At 48.5% G+C, this 18659-nt stretch overlaps 2 protein-coding genes across 2 annotated transcripts; both read left to right on the top strand.

The window, feature by feature from the left end:
* The first annotated feature begins 284 nt into the window (after positions 1–284).
* LOC116422626 (protein enabled homolog) lies at positions 285–1383 on the top strand. The gene is given in 3 exon segments (XM_031961507.1): positions 285–581; positions 583–784; positions 1244–1383. Coding segments are annotated over 3 exon segments (639 nt in total).
* On the top strand, positions 868–17610 carry ZC3H12A (zinc finger CCCH-type containing 12A). The gene is made up of 5 exons (XM_003765389.4): positions 868–2631; positions 12082–12221; positions 13920–14154; positions 14991–15097; positions 15464–17610. Exons 1-5 carry the CDS (start codon positions 2096–2098, stop codon positions 16405–16407), a joined length of 1962 nt encoding a protein of 653 aa, XP_003765437.2. The 5' UTR covers positions 868–2095; the 3' UTR covers positions 16408–17610.
* Positions 17611–18659: the final 1049 nt, after the last annotated feature.

Consider the following 18659-nt stretch of genomic DNA (forward strand, 5'->3'; position numbering starts at 1 on the left):
TCTCTGTACCTGCACGGCAGCGCTTGTGCAGCTCCTTAGGACAAACTCAGAGTAAAAACGGATCTAGAGATTATCTAATCTAATCCCTTCGTTTTACAAATCAGGCAACTGCAGAGAACAGAAGCCCCAGAAGGGCTCGCCCTAGATTTTGAACCCGGGTCTCTGAACCCAGGAACCTGCGCTCATTTTCTACTATATGATCCAGTTTCTTCATCCCCACTCTCACAGGCCTGAAAAATGAATGGACGTTAAAGGGACACCAGGTGTAGACAGAGGCACGTCCCATGAGCCCGCCCTCCCCTTTCCCCACTTCCTCTTCCTTGGCCCCAAACCCACGTGGAAACCGCGCTTCACGGGGGCTGGAGAAGCTAGCCCCGGGTCAGAGTCTGGTGGTTTCGGCCAGCTGGAGAATCCGGGCCAGGCCCTTAGACCCACGCCGAACTACACGCTGCAGCTGCCCAGGGGGGAAAGAGGCAGCGGGGCCGCCAGAGGAAGAGTTTGGGGGGAGGAGAGGCGTGTCCGAAGCGAAACGGGGAGGACCGGCCTGGCCGGAGAGAGGGGAGGAGCAGGAAGGGGCGGTGGCGACGGCTGCTCCGCCTCCTGCCTCTCCACCCGTGCCCGGCCCGGCCCCGTCGCCTCCTCCTTCTCCTCCTCCCAAAGGGCAGCCGCTGGTTTAGCTCTTGCTTTCCCGAGCCTTCGAAACCGCCGCCACCTGTCGGGACCTGCCCACCCCCCGGTATAAAGTCCCGGGGACGAGCCCTGCCCCCCCCCCCCCCCCCGGCGCCCCCCCCCGGGGGGCCCGGGGGGGGCCCGGGCGCGGGCGGGGGGGAAGGGGGGGGGGGGGGGGGGGGGGGGGGGGGGTGGGGGGGGGGGGTGGGGGCCGAGGGGAGAATGGTCTGGTCCCAGCTCGAGCCCGAGGCGGTCCTCCCCCAACTTAGCTGAAGTTGTCTCGAAAGTACGGATAGAGGTCTCGGGGGCTAAAAGAGGTAGGAGGGGAGCGGGACAGCTATAGCCCATCTCCGTACTGGGCCTGAAGAGGAAGCCGGAGACAGACCAGCCCAGGGAATGGCCGGAGCCTCCTGGGCCCCGGGGCGGAGTGAGGGAGAACTGTCCCTAACCTCCCTAGGCGAGGATTAACCTGGTCAGATGGCACATTTCTCCATTGCTTCTCTCCAACTCTCTCTTCCCTCGACAGTTTCTTTCTTTTCTGCCCCTTCAGCAGTTTGGGGAACTTTTCTCTCAGGGTGCCCAAGTTCCGTGACCTTGGCAGTGCCTTGGGACAGTTGCCTCAAGTTTGGATGTAAGAAACAGGATCTGGAGCGATCTCTCTTCCCTTTTCCCTTTCCCACCGTCACCTTTACGGTGAGATCCCGTCTTCATTGAGCTTGGCTGGAGGGGATGAATTCGCCACGAGTTTAGTTTGGTTTCTTTACCTCCCCCCCATCCCACTTTGCCAATCTGCCAGTTTATCAGGTCCCTCCCTCCCTCTTCTCCTAGTTAGTGGGATGGCCGCGAGGCTTGGGAAATGATACAACTGGAAAAAGCTGCCAGGACCAATGGGGAGGGGTGGTCTGTGAGCTCTCCTTTCCCCCAATCAGAAAAGCTTTGTATGAGGGTGGGGGGAGAATTTGGGAGAGGTCTTGGGTTCCCAGGACTACTGGGGAGGTGATACTGCTAGGGAGGCGGGGCTTGTGAGTCTTTTCTAGCTGCTGCCTTTCTGGCCTCAGTTTCCCGGGCAACATGATGGCCAAGAGTACCGGAGATTTTGGATTTGCAGAATCACTAAACCTCAAAACTGAGAGGAAAAAAATCTAGTTCCTTTCTTTAGAGATGAAGAAGCAGGCTCAGAACTAGAAAGTGATTGGCCCAAGTTGTGTCAAAAATCGATGGCAGGAACTGGGATTTGAATCCAGGTCTCCCAAATTCAGATCAGAGTACTTTCTTTTACGCTGTTTTATACATAGGAGGCCTAAATGAATGCCCCCCACCTCTTCTCTCTACCTTGACCCCTCTGATTAAGTGAGCATCTACTTTTTTGGTTTACAGAAGCTGGAAGGAACTGGGAACTTGAACTTGAGCCTTCAGGAAGAGAAGGATGAACATGGACCAGAGGTCCCCCGAAGTCCTTACTCCTCGAAATGAGGGCTCTCCACATCAAGCCAATCCTGCCATGAATCTTTCGGCTGTCCAGGAGAATGCATCTCTGGGACCCGCCAGCCTGGGCCTCCTTCCCAGACGGCGGGAGAGCCCCCAAACCAGCCGGTCTGGTTCCCCACACAACAGAACTGTGATGAGTGGCCCAGAGCCAGGCCAACCAGAAGGGTTGGATGATACAGAGCTACAGATGAAAATGGACTTTTTCCGGAAACTAGGCTACTCGTCCGGGGAGATCCAGGGGGTCCTTCACAAGCTGGGACATCAGGCTGACACCAATACAGTCCTGGGCGAGCTGGTGAAACACGGGTCAGCCACCGAGCGAGAAGCCCCACTGGATGGTCCTACGGAGCCCCCACTGGTGCCCCGAGGTGGAGGGACCCCAAAGGCACCCTCTCCTTGCCCTCCACCCGCTGAGGACAAGGAAGCCAGTAACCTGAGACCAGTGGTTATCGACGGGAGCAATGTCGCCATGAGGTCTGTTCACTCTCCCTGGATAGCATTTTGTCTCTGTTTTCATGGCAGTTTACTTAGAGTTTGGAATGAAATGAGCATATTTGTCCCTGGCCCTCATTGTAGTCCTATAGTCAGATCTGAGTCTGATAGTTATCCTGGTCACACAAGCATAGGTAACATGGCAGGCTTGTGAGGGGTCTATGAAACAAACATTCCTTTAATTGCTGTGTGCATGGCACTGATGGGTACCCAATTCTGCCACCACCAAGACACAGGTATACCATCTAAAATGTTACTTCTTATAGGAGGGTAAGACATCAGCATTCCAGTAGGGCTTCCTCCTTGGAAGGCCTTCTCTCCCTATGGGGGAGAATTGGGTTTGCATCTCTGCTGACCTTACTTTCTTCATGTTCAGAAGAATATGGAGCACATAGGAGCTTTCAGTTTCCAGAAAATACCAGCTTCATTATCTCTCCAGGAAAGAAGGATTAATGGTTTGAGTGTCAGGCTTGGAGTTCTGAAGGACTGGGTTGAAATTGCCACTTTTTTACATTTACTACTTAACATGGCCATGTTAAAGTCATTTAATCTCTGTGAGGCTGAATTTTCTTGCCTTGAAGGGTTGTTTGGCTATATATGTAAGATCTTTGACAAACATAAAAACTCTTGATGCTTAGATAACCCTTCCTCTTCAAATGGGGGAAGTTGCCCCCAACTCTTTTTGCCTGAAAGAACCTGGATTAAAAGCAGTCAATTCCTGGTTTGTAAAGTGAGTAGGTGGACCCAGGGGGTGAGCTTAGACCTCAGGTGAGCCAGTGAGTCACCTGCTCCTCTGACTCAGGGGACTGTCCCTGCCAGAGCCCTGAGACATGGGGAAGGTGCTTCCTGGAGCTGACTAGGGACAGCGCCTCCTGACATGTTGGGTTTAGACAGGAACACCCCTGGGTAAAAGAGAAGGTAATGGGGTGGCTTGCATTCCCAGCTTTTTTGCTCTGGCCCCAGCTGAACGCTGCGGATTAAGTGGTCCTAGAGATACTACTGGGAAGTCCTGGAAAAATGGTCATATCGAAGTTTAAGCTTAAGCCTAAGACCAGAAATCAGGAAGATCTGCATTCTAAATGCTGACTATGACCTCGGTCAGTTTCCTTCCCATAAAATTTCAATAAAATGAAAGCCAATGAAGTAGAATTTTTCAGCCCACTCATAAATCTGAGTGGGTTGCTAATGTAATTTTTAAAAAATTTAACTGAAATCTCCTGTCTTCAGTTTCTTGCGTGTTAGTAAAATACAACACATCTGATTTGGGGCAATTAATGACATGCTTTCCTGTACATATGGGAAAACCGGGTCAGACAGGGTAGGAAGGATCATAGATTTACTGTGGTAAAATTGGATAAGGTCATTCAGCAGATATCGAAGACTCCCAGTTCCCAGCCCAGGTCCTCTTAGCCGGTAAGAGCCATACTGGCCCACTGAAAGACCAGGGAGTAGCTAGGATGGTCTTGGATACTGGGGACTTCTAATCTCTCAGCTTTCCTTCCCTATTTTAACAATCCCTGGCAAGTCCAGTTCTGGATTCAGAACAAGACAAGTTGGATTTGGGGCTGCCTGGAGGTCGGGGAAAGGATTTCTGAGAGAAAGTCTGACAAATCACAGTTTAATGATTAGTGGTGGATCCTAACTCTGAGGGGCTCTTGACCTTTACCCTCTCTGTCACAGCCCTGTTCAGCTCTAGCTTCAGAGGGCTACTCTTAACTCCTCATGCTGTTCCTTGTTGGTATCCCAGGGAATTAGGGGATCTCTGCTTGGATGGACTGGACCAACTAAAGTGAGTGAGAACAATGGTGTGGAATCTTTCTAATGTGGTATGACTTTAGGATCACTTGGGGGTCTCTGTGTGGCATGAGATTGTGTTGTATAGGATATGACTACTGGTTTGTATAGTAATTGGATGTGTGTATATTGAATGTCTCCAAAGTTAAGGATTTTTTTTTTTTATTTGTCTTTGTTTCCTAACATAGTATCGGGTTCCGAGTAGATATGTAATATGTGAGGATGTTGGGTTGGATTAAGAATTGTCATTCTGGATTTGAAGTGGGAGGGCCTGGACTCAGATCCCCATTCCCTTGTGTAATGTTGGGCAATTTCTGACCCTTTTTGGACCTCCATTTCCTCATCTCTAAAATGAGAGTTAAAACTCCTTTAAGTGATCCTCAAGAGCAGAAGTTGTTGTAACCTCAGACCTAGCCCAGTGCCTGATGCCCTGTTGATTTAGTTGGCCCCTACAGGCCTTTCAGCTCCAAATCCCTGAGCTTTCAATGTGGATATTGGATTGATTTGGGGGTTTGATATTTCAGGATAGTGTGAAGGGGACTGGTTGTCAGCAGCCTTGAATGTATAATGTTTCTTGGGGTGTCCCCAGATCCTGCTAAGTATATGGGGTGGGAGGTGCAGGTATACAAGACAACTTGAGGGCAGGGGGCTTCTCTGCTGTATTTGTGTACAGTCAGTTTGGGGGTGAGGAAGAAAATCTATCTGCTTCTTGGCATGTGTGGAGTAGATTGCTGGGACAACAGCGTGTGGGGGAGGGAAGATGAGGGGTTGGTAAATCCAGCCTGGAGCAGGCCAGAAAGGCCCTGCCCAGCCCTGGAAGCCATGTGGAGTGGGAGAGGAGAGAGGTCAGGCTGGGCTGGGACCACAGTCCCCTGCTGGCTGGGGTTTTCATTGCTCCCCAGGAGGGGAATTCCAGCCCTGACTTCCTGTATTGGCTGTGTTGCAAACTGGGTCCCTGCCCTGCCTGACTACTCCCCCCCTCCAACCCCCACCCCTCCAGCGCCCCCACCATATGCAAATCGGGTGGAAATTAACCTCTCATTTCCTTCTAAGGGAATTTTCTTTATAGCCTGTTGCCAAATCAGATTACCTGGGGAGGGCTTCTTCTCTCCCTTCCCAGGGACTCTGGGAGAGCCTGCTTGGCCATATCTTCCCCCCCCCCTCCCTCCTCCTCAGGCTCTGGGATAAACTACTTTGATTAGAAAGAAAGTTTTTATTAAACGTTAAAAGCTGAGAATTGGAGATTGTGAAAGCTTAGAAGGGGCACGTTTTTGATTCGGCTGGCATTTTTCAAGCACCTACTGTGTGCCTGGCCCTGTGTTATACTTCAGAGATTGAGCCACGGAGCTGTGATTTCTTGCCTAGGAAACTCCCAGGTGAGATTTAGTTCCTTGCCAATGCCAGTCAGCACATTCCCTTCAACTGTCTCAGAAGAGGGCTTGGAGAAGTTAGCTCCTTCACAAGCATATGTCAGGAGGGACTTGAATGTAGTCGGGTCTCTCTTGGCTTCCAAGCCAGCTCTAACCACACTGTGCTGGACCCTGGTACCCGGGGACAAAAATAAGTAGCTTCCATTATCGGGTAGTGAGAAATGGAGTCTTTAACTTGGAGAATCTTCAAGCATGATGTGGCTGTCCTTTCCTTCCCACTGAATTGCCCTCTAGATTTTCTTACTTGTTAAGATTTCACAGTAAGACTGAGTCTTCTAGGGACAGCAAGACCCGAATTCAGATGTGGCCTCAGACACACAAGTAAGTGATCCTAGGCAAATCACTTAATCCCAGTTGCTTCAAACAAACAAACAAAAAAAAGACTGATTCTTCCCAAAGGAGACTGGGCGGACGCTTCTTTTGGGTTCTGATTACCCAAGGTGGAAGACGGACAAGGAGGGCAGAGGAGGGAGTTTGAGACTTTAGAAAGAAAGTGGACTTGAGGGAAAAAACAAAGGGGAGCTTTTGAGACCCTGGGGGGGAAAGGGAGTTTCACATTCATTCAAAGCTCTCTGGCCAGTAGCTTCCATTGGGATCCTTCCTAATGGGCCCTGACTGGAGAATACCAGTCTGTAATGTTCCCTCCCTTCCCCTTCCTCCTGAGGTTTTCTAAGGTTTAGACTGACCATCCTTGGAGGGAAGGGGCCAGATTCAGGAATCTTTCAAGAGCAAGTAACCCCTGGTTTGGTAGCTAGAACCTTAAGTCTTCTCTGTGGGGGAGGCCCAAGCCAAGACTCAGTGCCCACCCTGTGAGCAGGTAGGTAGGTGTGTGGGTGTGTTGGCACGTGTCTGTCCCACACCCAGAAGAGGCCTTTCTGACTTGTTTGTGCATGTGGGCTAAGGCAGGAGTAGGTTGGCTGTTTTGCCTCAGAGCTGAGGAGCCACCAGCTGTGAGAGTAAATGGGATTGCTCCCATAATGTGCCTCATCCCACCCCCGCCCCCACAAACCCATTCGTCTGCAAGAAGTAGGGAGATGAAGGTGTGTACTACACCTAGCCCAGCTGGCTTCTTCCAGGAAACTTCCTGTGACTAACCTCACTCAGCCCAGGAGTGTGGGGGGCGGTGTTTGTGTGTCGGTGTACATGCACATCTGTGTGTTCATTTTCTCATTCAAATGAATTCCAGACTAACAGTCAAAAATTCCTGAATTCAGGGCCTTACGCTTAACATGTCTTAGCAGTGGGTGATTCCAGGCAAACCTCCTGTGCCTCCTGGCAACTTCTTAAAATCTAATCAAGCCAACTGGCATTTATGTGAGCTTACTCTGGGCCAGCCTTTGTGTTAGCCCTGGAGATACACAAAGGCAGACAGCTCCTGCCCTCAGAGAGTTCCCAGTCTAATAGGTGAGACAAACAACCTCATAGAGATACAGACCAGATAAATCTGGCTAGAATTAAGGAGGATCAGGAAGGTTTCTTGCAGGAGGTGGGATTTTAGCTGAATCTTAAACAAAACCAGGATTTAGACTTGAAGAGGGAAAGATTAAGACCAAGGAGTATCCCTCCTGAATCAGCAGAGGGAATTTTTTAAACCTCTAGGGGAAGAATAGGGGAGAAGAGAAGGGAAGGGAGTCTGGAGGGGGAAAGGGAGGCTATCCTGTTTCCTCTCTATTGCCACCTATCCCAGTCCTAGACCTGTCCCCTAAGCCTCAGCGAGCAACGCCCACCAGTGTGTCTCCATTCCCATCAGTCTGGGGCTCAGTGCTATTTTCAGTGCAGCTGAGGTAAGCCATACTTAAAAAGCAAGAGTTTTGAGCTAAAACAGCTCTGATCTAGTCCCAGCCCTGCCACAAACCAAGGTCATAAGTGTGACCTTCAACAAATCATTTGATGTCTTTAGGCCTCAACTTCCGCCTTTCTAAAAGGAGGGGGGGTTGGACTAGCTAGCTAGCTTAATCGCCCCAGCTGGTCCTTTCCTGGCCAGCTGGGTTTAGAACACCCAAGCTGGGGACAGAATGAGCAGAGAACTCAAAGAAGTGGTTGTTTTTGTTGTTGTTTGTCCTCCCTTCTTGAAGGGGTCCATAATGAAGTAGATTTGAGTGATCACCTGCATCACTTTCCCCTCCATAGCCATCTGGATCCAGTGGCCAGATACAGATCACAATCACTAGAGATGGCTCTGGATGCAATGGGAGACCTTGGCCTTTTTTAAGCTAAGGTCTTCCACAAATCTCAGCTTGACAGAAAGGGGAGAGAGAAACATTCTTCCCTAGAGAGGAGGATTTCCAGTGAAGAGGAGATGGAGCTAGCTTGAGCTCAGATAAAAAGAATACAATGGACTCAGTTCTTTGAAGGGAACTTGGAGGTTCAAGGTTTCATTTTGAAGGGGAAATTCAGCTCTAGAGGAGACTCACGCTCACCCAGTTAATAATGAAAGGGTCATTTCCCTGGCCTCCTCCTTTTTCCAGCTGAGCCCCCTGGTATCCTTTTCTGGACACCTTCTCTGGGAGCTTCTTCTTGCCCTAACTGGGAGCTCTTTGCCCTTCTCCCCAGCTGCTCTCTGGGTTAATTTTGGGTTTGGTTGGTAGGAGAGTGGGCAGGCGGACAGACGCCCCAGAAATGGGAACATCCCCGACAGGATGTGGTTTTCAGCAGCACTGCCTTCTTTACGTAAGATTAGTCTGTCTGATTTTGCCAGATGTATGAGTTCTCAATTCTCATTTGGGGTAGAGAAGGGGAGTGTAGAGAGAGAGAGGGAGGGAGGGAGGAGTAGGCAGTGGGAGAGAGGCCAGTAGGGCTAGGGAGTTGGCAGTCTGGACCTCCCACCCAGAGTCACCAGGGCCCTGATTGCTTGGAAACCCTCTGCCACCTTGAGTTAATGTGCAGCCGGGCCTGGTTACATAGCAACCATGGGGGACTGAATTGATAGGGAGAACAGGGGGTGGTTTACCAGCCCCTTGTCTCTCCTGATTGCCCTTATAGTCATGCTGGGCTAAGGGAGAAAGTCTTTATTTAACCACAATGGCAGTGTTTTTCCACTGAGAGGGGGGAAATGGGGATCACTATCCCCAATTTATAGACTGGGAGGCTGAGATTCAGTACTGAGAACCCAGATGTCTGGTTATCTTATTCCATACCTACATTAGGGACTACCTTCTCCCCCCCCCCCCCCAAATTTCTAGTCTAGGATACTAGATCTATTTGGGTTTTATATTTAATATTTTATTCCCAGTTACATGTAAAAACAATTTTTAACATTTGTTTTTAAAACTTTGAGTTCCTGATTCTCTCCCATTCTGCCTCCCCACTTCCCCCCACCATTGAAAAGGCATATGTGAAGTTAAACAAAAAATTTCCATAAAAGTCATTGTTACAAAAAAAAAAAAAAAACAGCTCTCCCCCTCCCCAAAAAAAGAACCCTCAAGAAAAATAAAATTAAGAAAAAAGTATGCTTCAATCTGTATTCAGAAAGTTCTTTCACTGAATATAGGATAACATTTTTCATCATAAGTCCTTCAGAGTAGTCTTGGATCATTGTATTGCTGAAAATAGCAAAGCCATTCACAGCTGATTATCTAGGGGAGTTTATTTAGAGGAGCAGGACTTTTTAAGTCTGTGTGTCCTGGACCTACTGGATCTAGCCTACAGACCCATTCTCAGAATAATGTATTTAAATACATAAAATAAATTGCATAAGATTATAAAGGAAACTGTAGTGAAAAATAGTTCTCAGAATAGCTATTTTTAAAAATTCATGGCCCTAGGTGTAGGACACTTGAGTGACAGCTACATTAGTCAAATCAGCAAGCATTTCCGGAGACTGTTTCCAGATTAAAAGTACTATTTCCCTTGCTGGGAATACAAATCCAAGGAATGAAAAATTTCAACAAGTAATTGCATTGTACAAATATATCCAAACACCCAGATATAAAGAGACTAGATTCCAGTTCTTGGGAAGAACCAGAAGAGATTTCAATCTTCTAGTTTAGATCACTAAGGTCAGTTGATTAGGTGGCAGGAGGATTCCAAAGGTAGATTTCTTCAATGCCCAAATCCTTTTTCTTTTTCTTCCTAACTGTGTGACTTTATGACACAAGTCACTTTAACTCCAGTCCTCAGTTTCCTTATTTGTAAAGTTAAGGAGTTAAACTAATTTGTCATGGATAGAGTGCTTGAATCCAGAGGACATGGATTCAATTCCTGTATTACATAATTGTTATTTGTATGACCTTGAGCAGATTACTTAAGTGGGGTTCAGTTTCTTCATCTGTAAGTTGAAGGGGGTGGACTAGGTATCTTCCGAGGTCCCTTTCAGCTCCACAGCTCTGATCCTGTGATTCTAAGATGTTTTAAGATTAGCCTTCTGTCCCCCAATTCTTAATCCTATTCTCTCTGGCCATAGATCATGCTGGTAAGTCCATTCAGACAGTTCACACACTCAAATCCTAGGGATGTTAAGTACTATGAGATTGTTTTTGCCCAGCACCATCTTCTAGAGCTCAGGTTCTGTTGGGGCAAATGGAAAGCTGAAAGAAATGACAGAACTAGTACCTAGTTCTCCTAGTACCACTTAACCCCAGTGCCTTTCTCTCTGTGAATTATTTCCTATTTATCCTCTATACAGATTACTTTGTATATATTTGTTGCATGTTGCCCCTTTCGTTAGATTATAAACTCCTTGAAAACTGGAATTGTCTTTTGCCTCTTTGTATCCATAGTACTTAACACAGTGCCTGGCACATAGCAAGCACTTAATAAATGTTTATTGAATTGAATTTTCATACTGAAAGGCCAAATGATCTCCAGCAGAGACACTTGAGTTCCTAATGCCTTAGGTCAGAGCTACTGGTCTCCCCTAGGGTTTCCTAAATCCATCTAGATCTATCTCCCCTTAGCCTTATGGTAATAGAATATGAGTATGGGGTTTATTTAAATCTGAAATGATTATTATCCTCTTTATGAACTTCCAAGAACAGCTTATTCACTCCCACAATTTTGACTTTCATTTCTATCTTGAAAAAGGAATTGGAATGGGAAGGTTTAAATTATTTTCTATTTAGATCTTTGAATTATAACTTCAGAGTTGTGAAGAACTTTAAATGTACACACACACACACTCTTTTTCAAACGGGGAAAATGAAATCCTAAAAAGTAAAAAATATTCCCTTGCCTATGTTCACACACATGCCACAGAACTAGGGCTCAAAACCCAGATCTCTTGACTCCCACTTGTAGAATTCAAGAATTTCATTAAATTACTTGAGTTGTTTTTATAGTAGGAAATGATCCACAAAATTATTTAGTCCAGTTCCTTCTTTTTACAGATAAGAAAATTGAGAGAAGAGGGACTTGGTTCATATCACATATAGGAAATTGGGCAAGAGGTTAAATATCCTGCCTCACTGGCCAGTTTTATCTCCTTGGAGGTGAGGTGAAGTCATAGAATAATCATCATCATAATAATAATAACTATATTTGTGTAGGGCTTTAAAGTTTGCAAAATTCTTGCAAATATCTTATTTGATCTTCATAATACCCCTGAGGGAGGGAGGTGCTACTATTATCCCCATTTTAAATATGAGGAAATTGAGACAGATAAATTAAGTGATTTGCACAAAGTCCTGCAACTAGAAAGAGCCTGAAACCAAATTTGAATTGAAATTTTCCTACCTCTAAATCTACTTGTCTATAGCTACTGTTATAGGTAGAGAGTCATAGCATCATTGATTTTTAGAGCTGAAATGTTCTATGTTGGAGATTTATGTATTTTACACAAGAGAAACTGAGGCCCACAGAGAAGTCGATCAAACTCCAGATTCTCTGACTCCTTTTTTCTAATCTGCCACATTGCCCCAAGTGGGCACAGAACTCAAACGTTCCGTGTTTCCAGGTGTATCTGAGCCCTTGGAGAGTTGGGGCTTCCAGATTCCTGGGTTTTCCCTCCCTTTAGAGGGGGATAGGGCCAAAGGGGAATTCCCTGCTGGTGATACTGTGGGAGACTGGCCAGATGGCCCAAGGGAGTTCCCTGTACCTGATTTTTCTCATTCCTCAAATGGAGTCTTCAAGAGGACATGTAGTAAGTACAGAAGCCAAATCTCTCACCCTTCCTCTCTGGTCTGATAAAAATTAAACCCTGTGTTTTCTGATCACTTGTTTTTTCCTCTCTCTTCTGTGTGGATTTACTCTGTGATTTCTGTTCACCTTCTAGCCATGGAAATAAGGAGGTTTTCTCTTGCCGGGGCATCTTGCTGGCTGTCAACTGGTTCCTGGAACGCGGCCACTCAGATATCACAGTGTTTGTCCCCTTGTGGAGGAAGGAGCAGCCACGTCCTGATGTGCCCATCACAGGTAAGGGGGGAGACATATAGAGCCTTCTCTGGGCTTCTGGGAGTGGAGAAAAAGGCAGGAATAGAAAAGGCCCTTAGATCAGAGCATGTTGGCCAAGCCAGGGTCTTGGGAGAAAAAGACCTCCTCCCTACTTTCCCTCACCCCAAGCAGGGATTCAAAAAAGTGGGGGCCGGACAGCAGTTTTGCACTTTCTCCCTATTTTGTTCTGCTCTCTATTGTCATTGCATCTACCTTCTTGTCTCTGGCAGGAAACCCTCTTTCGCCTGGTAAAATGTCTAGGTTGAGGACCCCACATTTCTGTGGGAAAGGAGCTACTTGGGACCTTTTAGTGGAGATGTGGATTGCTGCATAGGGGAAAGGGAAGTGTAGGTGCTGCCAACACCAGCACTGTTCAGAACAGACTGGGTTAAGGTCAAGGATGAGATTGTTGTGCTTCTCGATGGTTATCAAGTTGATCCCATTTCTAAAATATTTGAAGGTTTACAAAGAGCTTGCCTCACACCAGGCCCGTGAGGTCAGCGGTGAAGGCACCGCTGCAAATGAGAAACGTGCTTCCCCGAGGTTCACACAGCTAATCTAAGCATAATTAGCCAGGACTCTCAACTCGGATCAGTTGGCAAGTTAAGAACCTCAGCCATGGCAAGTCCCTTGACTGGGAAAAACTTGGGGCTCTCATCCTTAGCACCACATTCAAAGAGGGGTGTGTTTTACTGAGCTGAGAACCCCAGTAGGGTGGGAAGTTCCTTTTTTTTCCCCTCAAAAAAGTATCTTATGAAATCATTTGAATCGAAATCCACCTACCAGTTCAAAATGAAACCAGCAGGTCCAGATACACTTTGCATTGAGCCAGTGTTTGAGTCAGTTCAATTTTCCAGCAGATAGAATCACAGATTTAGAACTGGAAGGAATTCAGAGCTACCTAGCCCAATCCTCATCTGCTTTCAACCTCATCATTGTGCAGATTAGGAAATTGAGGCCCAGAAAGGTCATATTATCCTAGAGGTCAACCTCGAAGGAATCTTGGAGGCCACCTAGTCCAGTCCCACTGGTTTTAGATCTGCAAACTGGGGCCAGAAAGTCATAAGTGACTTCCTTGAAGTAAAGTAGCTTGCCCTGAGGTAAGTGACACAGCTAGTAAATAGCTGAGATATGGGATACAGTCAATTATTCTAGCATCTTTACTGCCTCAAACCCTCACTGCTGTGGGGAAGACTACATGATGGAGTAAATAGGGTGTTAGACTTGGAGTCAAGGGTAAATGATTGCAGTGTGCCAAGTTCTGCAGCAAGCCCTGGGAGTACACATAGGAAAGCAAGTCTGTATTTACTGTCAAGGAGTAATAAACTAGGAAGATAAGAGTTTCAACCTTTAACATTAGTTAGAAAACAAACAAGTGACTTTATCAGTCTGAGCCTCAATTTTCTATCTGTAAAATGGGGGTGATCGTAGCTTCTTCACAAGATTGTTTGGAGGCTTGGATGAGATAATATATACATAAAGGGGTTAGAATTATTCAGTAGTCAGGACTGGAGATGGAGAAGAGGAAACACTAGCCCTGCACTCAGGGGCCCTTGCTCTGAAAGGTGAGACTCCCGAGTCCTGGAGGCGGAAGAGGTAGCCCGGGTGGGCGGTCCCGTGGCTCCCCACCATCAGCTTCCCGCGGCTCCCCACCATCAGCTTCCCGCCTCCTCTCCGCAGATCAGCACATCCTTCGTGAGCTGGAGAAGAAGAAGATCTTGGTATTCACGCCGTCCCGGCGCGTGGGGGGGAAGCGGGTCGTATGCTATGATGACCGATTCATAGTGAAGCTGGCGTTCGATTCTGACGGCATCATCGTCTCCAATGACACCTACAGGGACCTGCAGTGCGAGCGGTTGGAATGGAAGAAGTTCATAGAGGATCGGCTGCTCATGTACTCTTTCGTCAATGATAAGTACGTCCTTCATCCTCCTTCCTGGCCTGCATGAGGAAGTAGTGAGGGTCTCCTGGGATTCCACTTAGTTAAAATGCCAATTTAAGCAGATACCCCACACCAGGCACTGGGGACATAACATTGAAAGACACCGGTCTGGAAGAACTTGTCTGCTACATGAAAAAATAACAGGGGTCAGGGAACAGAATTCCAGACGTGGGGAGCCCTTGCACAAAGGCACGGGGAGGGAACAAAAGGCTCCCCTCGTTCTGAACTAAGTACCTCTCCTGAACAGGCAGCAGGCGGGTAGTTCTGCCCAGGAGTGGCTATGGGTTCATTGGGCCAGCTGGGTTCATTAAGTGAAGACCAGGCATAATGAGTCAGGCAGGTTCAGAGAGCCTTGGTCCAGTGCCAGCCTTGCTACTTAGTAGCTAGGTAACTTTAGACACATCCCTTCCCCTGCCTGGGCCTGTTCCTTCCTCTGAAATAAAATGGGTTGGTCTCTACGTTCCAACTAAATGCCATCTTTATGGTGTATATAAATGCCAACCTTATGGTCCAGCCCAGATGGTGTTCCCAGTGTCTGCTGGGTCCAGGGCCTCCTAACGCCCCACCCTAGTCACCTTTGGCACACTTGGGGAAGATGAGCAGGCTTTGAGTTTTCGGGCTGTGTCTGAAATTTAAGCCACATTGGGGATGTCATTGGAAGAGCTGAAGCTCCATAGATGCTGGTCCCTGGGTCCCTCGGGTCTCTTCAGAACCTTGTAGGCCTGAAGCAGAAGCTGGGGGCCTGACTCCCAGTGTCACAAAACTAGGGACGTCTGACCAGGGACTAAAGCTCTCTCTCGTTTTGACAGGTTCATGCCACCCGATGATCCCCTTGGCCGACATGGACCCAGTCTGGATAACTTCCTCCGGAAGAAACCTCTCATGCTTGAGCACAAGAAACAGCCCTGCCCCTATGGTAAGCCTGGCCACAAAGCCCTCCTTCTCTGGCCTCTGCCCCTCACTTAACCTCACCTCCCAGGAGCCTCCATGGACATTTCTGACTCCCAAGTCAGAGAAGGGAGCTGGGTCTTAGCTGTGGGTCCCAGTTCCACCTCTCCGGAGCTGTGGCTTCCTTCTCTAAACCGTGGGGCTAGGTGACCTTCTTTGTGTTTGTGTTTATGGGAAGTCACCATAAAGCTCCATTTCCTCCTCTTTAGATGAGGATTGGGATGAAAATGTGGGAGCAGGGAAGATTATTGCCGTTATTCTCCCTATCCCCTTACTGTCCCCTCCGAACCTCCCGTAGTCCTCGCCTGGCTCACTCCCACTTGTCTCCCCACAGGCAAGAAGTGTACATATGGGATCAAGTGTCGGTTCTACCACCCAGAAAGGCCAAGCCAGCCCCAGCGCTCAGTGGCAGATGAGCTCCGAGCCAATGCCCGGCTCTCCCCACCCCGGGCACCTGCCAAAGACAAGAAATGCCGCCAGTCTTCACCCACGCCCACTCCAGCCCCCGGATCCCTGCCTATCAAGGATGATCGGGAGCGCTGGCTGCCAGAGAAGTTCCCAGGGGCCCAGCAGGCTTCCAGAGGCGATGGGGATGGGCAGGCGAAGACTTACACCCAAGTCAGGAGCCTGCCGGGCTTTGGCCCAACAGACTGGGGGTCCCCTCCCCTAGACTCTCTCTCTTACATCTCCCAAGACTGCCTCGACTCGGGCATCGGCTCCCTGGAAAGTCAAATGTCAGACCTCTGGGGCAGCCGGGGGAATGGGAACAGCCACGGGGAGCCTGGGGAGCCTCCTAGAACCGGGGGCAGTGGCAGCAACCCGCAGAGATGCACCTTCCTAGGCCGAGGTCACCTCTTGCCCTATGGCCCCGAGCATCCCCCTGGCCCCTCATCCCTTTCTTTCTCAGGCTACGGCCGCCCTGTGGGCACTGGGCAGTTCAGCATCCCAGCAGAGTATCCTCCACCTCTGGGGTATGCACCACGAGAATACTGGTCAGAGCCCTATCCAATGCCCCCTCCCACAGCAGCTAGGGCTCCCCCAGCCCTTAGGGATCCCCACCTACTTAATTCCCCAGCAGCCTATGGCGCTGAAGCAGCTTCGTGGGGAGCTGGGACTGATAGCTTCGCCAAAGAGCGGGCCAGCCTGCGGGTGAAGCTCTGTGGCATCTTCCCCCCACATCTGGTGGAGGCTGTGATGAGACGCTTCCCACAGCTTCTGGACCCCCAGCAGCTGGCCGCCGAGATCCTCAGCTACAAATCTCAGAACCCAAGTGGGTGACCCATGGAGACTTCCCAGTGGCACTCACAGCCCCTGGGGGGGGAGGGGAGGGGGCTGCCTTGGTCTCCCACTGAACCCAGTCTAACTATGACAGTGCCCCTAGTCTTTCCCTGGAGTTACTGGGACATTACAAGGACCAGGCTCGTTTTTAACAACTCCCCTTTTCTTGGCACAGGAACCCTGTGGGTTCTTGAGCATCCCTGAGGGAGAATCTTACAGCAAGAAAGGGATCCCCGAAACCAAAGAAATACTGTAACAATTGATTCTGGTCTTGGACTAACGAAGACTATCTGCCTCTGACTTTCTCATGTCTGTCTCTGTTCCATGTGCCTCTTTCTTCCCCTGTCATTCTTTCTTCTGACTTTCTCAGCTATCTCATTCTCTTAACTCCCCTGTTTTTCCACCTCTCATCTACTATTCTAGATCTCCATCTCTCATATCTCTGTATCTCAGTCTCCTTTCAAGACCAGAAGCGATTGCCCTGTTGGTACACATTGTATCAGAGTTTAATGATGAGACAATAATATTTGTCCTGTGGCTAATGCCCCAAGCCCTCTTTCTTCCGAGGACAGGAGGGAGGAGAGGAGAAGCCAGGGAGGGAAGGAGTCCATCTCCCTCCTCAGCAGCTCTGACTCCCTCTCTCCAGGCTCTGTCCTTAGGATAACAGCCTATCACTGGCTGGTTGGGCACCGTGTGCCCTCCGAGGCCCCGGCCAGGGCCCCCCAACCATGTACGCCAATGATGCCCCAGGGCCGGCGAGGTTTCACGTTAGTAGTTAAGATGGTTTTTAGGAATCTCTCTCTCTCTCCTTATACCTGCCGTGGCTACCATGTCTGCTTTATAATTTGCCTCTCTTAAGTGTATTTTTTTTCTCCCAGACCCCTGAGAATCTGGGGCAGGGACAGCAGAGACTCGGGACCCCCAATAGTCCCTGATAGGAATAGTCCAGAGGGTATCAGTGCTGCATGCAAGTCAGGAGCCTCAGACAGGTATCTTTGACCTCCATTAAGAGGCCTGCCTGTGCAGGGGATGTGGGGGAGATGTGGGTTTATGGAAAGGTATATTTTAGGTAAGAGTGGTTGCTTTCTGCTGTATTACTAATAAAATTTTGACTTTAGTTTTATGTGTGTGGTATTTCTGTTTGGATTTTATTTCATGGTTTTGGTTGGAGTGGAATTGGGAAATTAGGTATGTCTTCAGAGGAAAGCAGCAAATAGGAGAAGTTACAGGAAGGTAATTTGGGGCTTGATAGAAGAAAGAACTTTTCAGAATTCTGACCAGCTCAGCAGGGAATTATGAATAGGGAATTAATAAGGCTATGTGGGTTAACAAGATGCCTTCCCCTGGGAGAGAGCAAGGTTCCTTCCAACTTGTATCCTGCTAGCCAGCTTGGGGTGACTTCCAGCCTCTAAAAGGAAACCCAAGTCATGCTACTACTGCAAGACAGGTTCTCCTACTTGAGAAGGGGAACCTCGATTCCAGCATTTGAAGCCTCCTGCCTTCTTAGGAAGTCCAGGGCTGGGTTCCACCATCTCACACACACTCACACCCATTGTTGGGGTTTCCCACATGCATGCATGCTGACGGCAGTGGCCCCCCTTCCGAGGAAGGAGTTGGGCAAAGAGGCCCGGCCTCTTCCTCTTTCCAGTCTTGCTGGTTGGTTTGCTGGTGGGGACTGATTGTCACCCTAATGACCTCTATGAAAAAACACCAAGGATTCTTTGGAAAGAGCTAAGAGGAAGCCAGGCTGTTGAACCCAAAAAGATCAAAGGACTAGTTCCTTCTTGGTCTTTGGGGTTCTTAGAGATCATTTAGGCCAGACCTCTGGTTTTACAGCGGTATACCCTCCCTGAAATGCAAATCACTCGTGTCATGACATCACCTTCCCAATGTCATGGTCCTCTTCAAGACAGAGGAGGAACAACAGTATATCCTAGATAAGAAGTGTGAAATGAGACAAGAATGCTTTTCAGCCAGATTAAAATGTAACTGGAAAAGCTGAACAAAATTAAAATTCAATGAAAAATGGAAGTCAACGTGGTTTTCTAAATCAATACGCAACCATCAGTTCCTAGGTCACCCACCTGCCAAAACGATGCAACCCCTGTCTAACCATATTTCTTTTTGCTACTCAAAAATCATCAGAGGATTGGGGGCAGCTAGGGGTGTAATGTATGTATAGAGCAGCCCTAAAGTCAGAAGGAACCGAGTTCAAATCTGGCCTTGGACACTTCCTAGCTGTGTGATCTTGG

This window comes from Sarcophilus harrisii, chromosome 3 (assembly GCF_902635505.1).
Source record: "Sarcophilus harrisii chromosome 3, mSarHar1.11, whole genome shotgun sequence".
Taxonomy (NCBI): domain Eukaryota; kingdom Metazoa; phylum Chordata; class Mammalia; order Dasyuromorphia; family Dasyuridae; genus Sarcophilus; species Sarcophilus harrisii.

Bases quoted from the DNA above. Each gene is read 5' to 3' on its own strand.
- ZC3H12A (XM_003765389.4), top strand. From the start codon at position 2,096: ATGAACATGGACCAGAGGTCCCCCGAAGTCCTTACTCCTCGAAATGAG. The intron at 12,222-13,919 runs GTAAGGGGGGAG...TCCTCTCCGCAG, and splicing joins TCCTGATGTGCCCATCACAG to ATCAGCACATCCTTCGTGAG. The intron at 14,155-14,990 runs GTACGTCCTTCA...TCGTTTTGACAG, and splicing joins TACTCTTTCGTCAATGATAA to GTTCATGCCACCCGATGATC.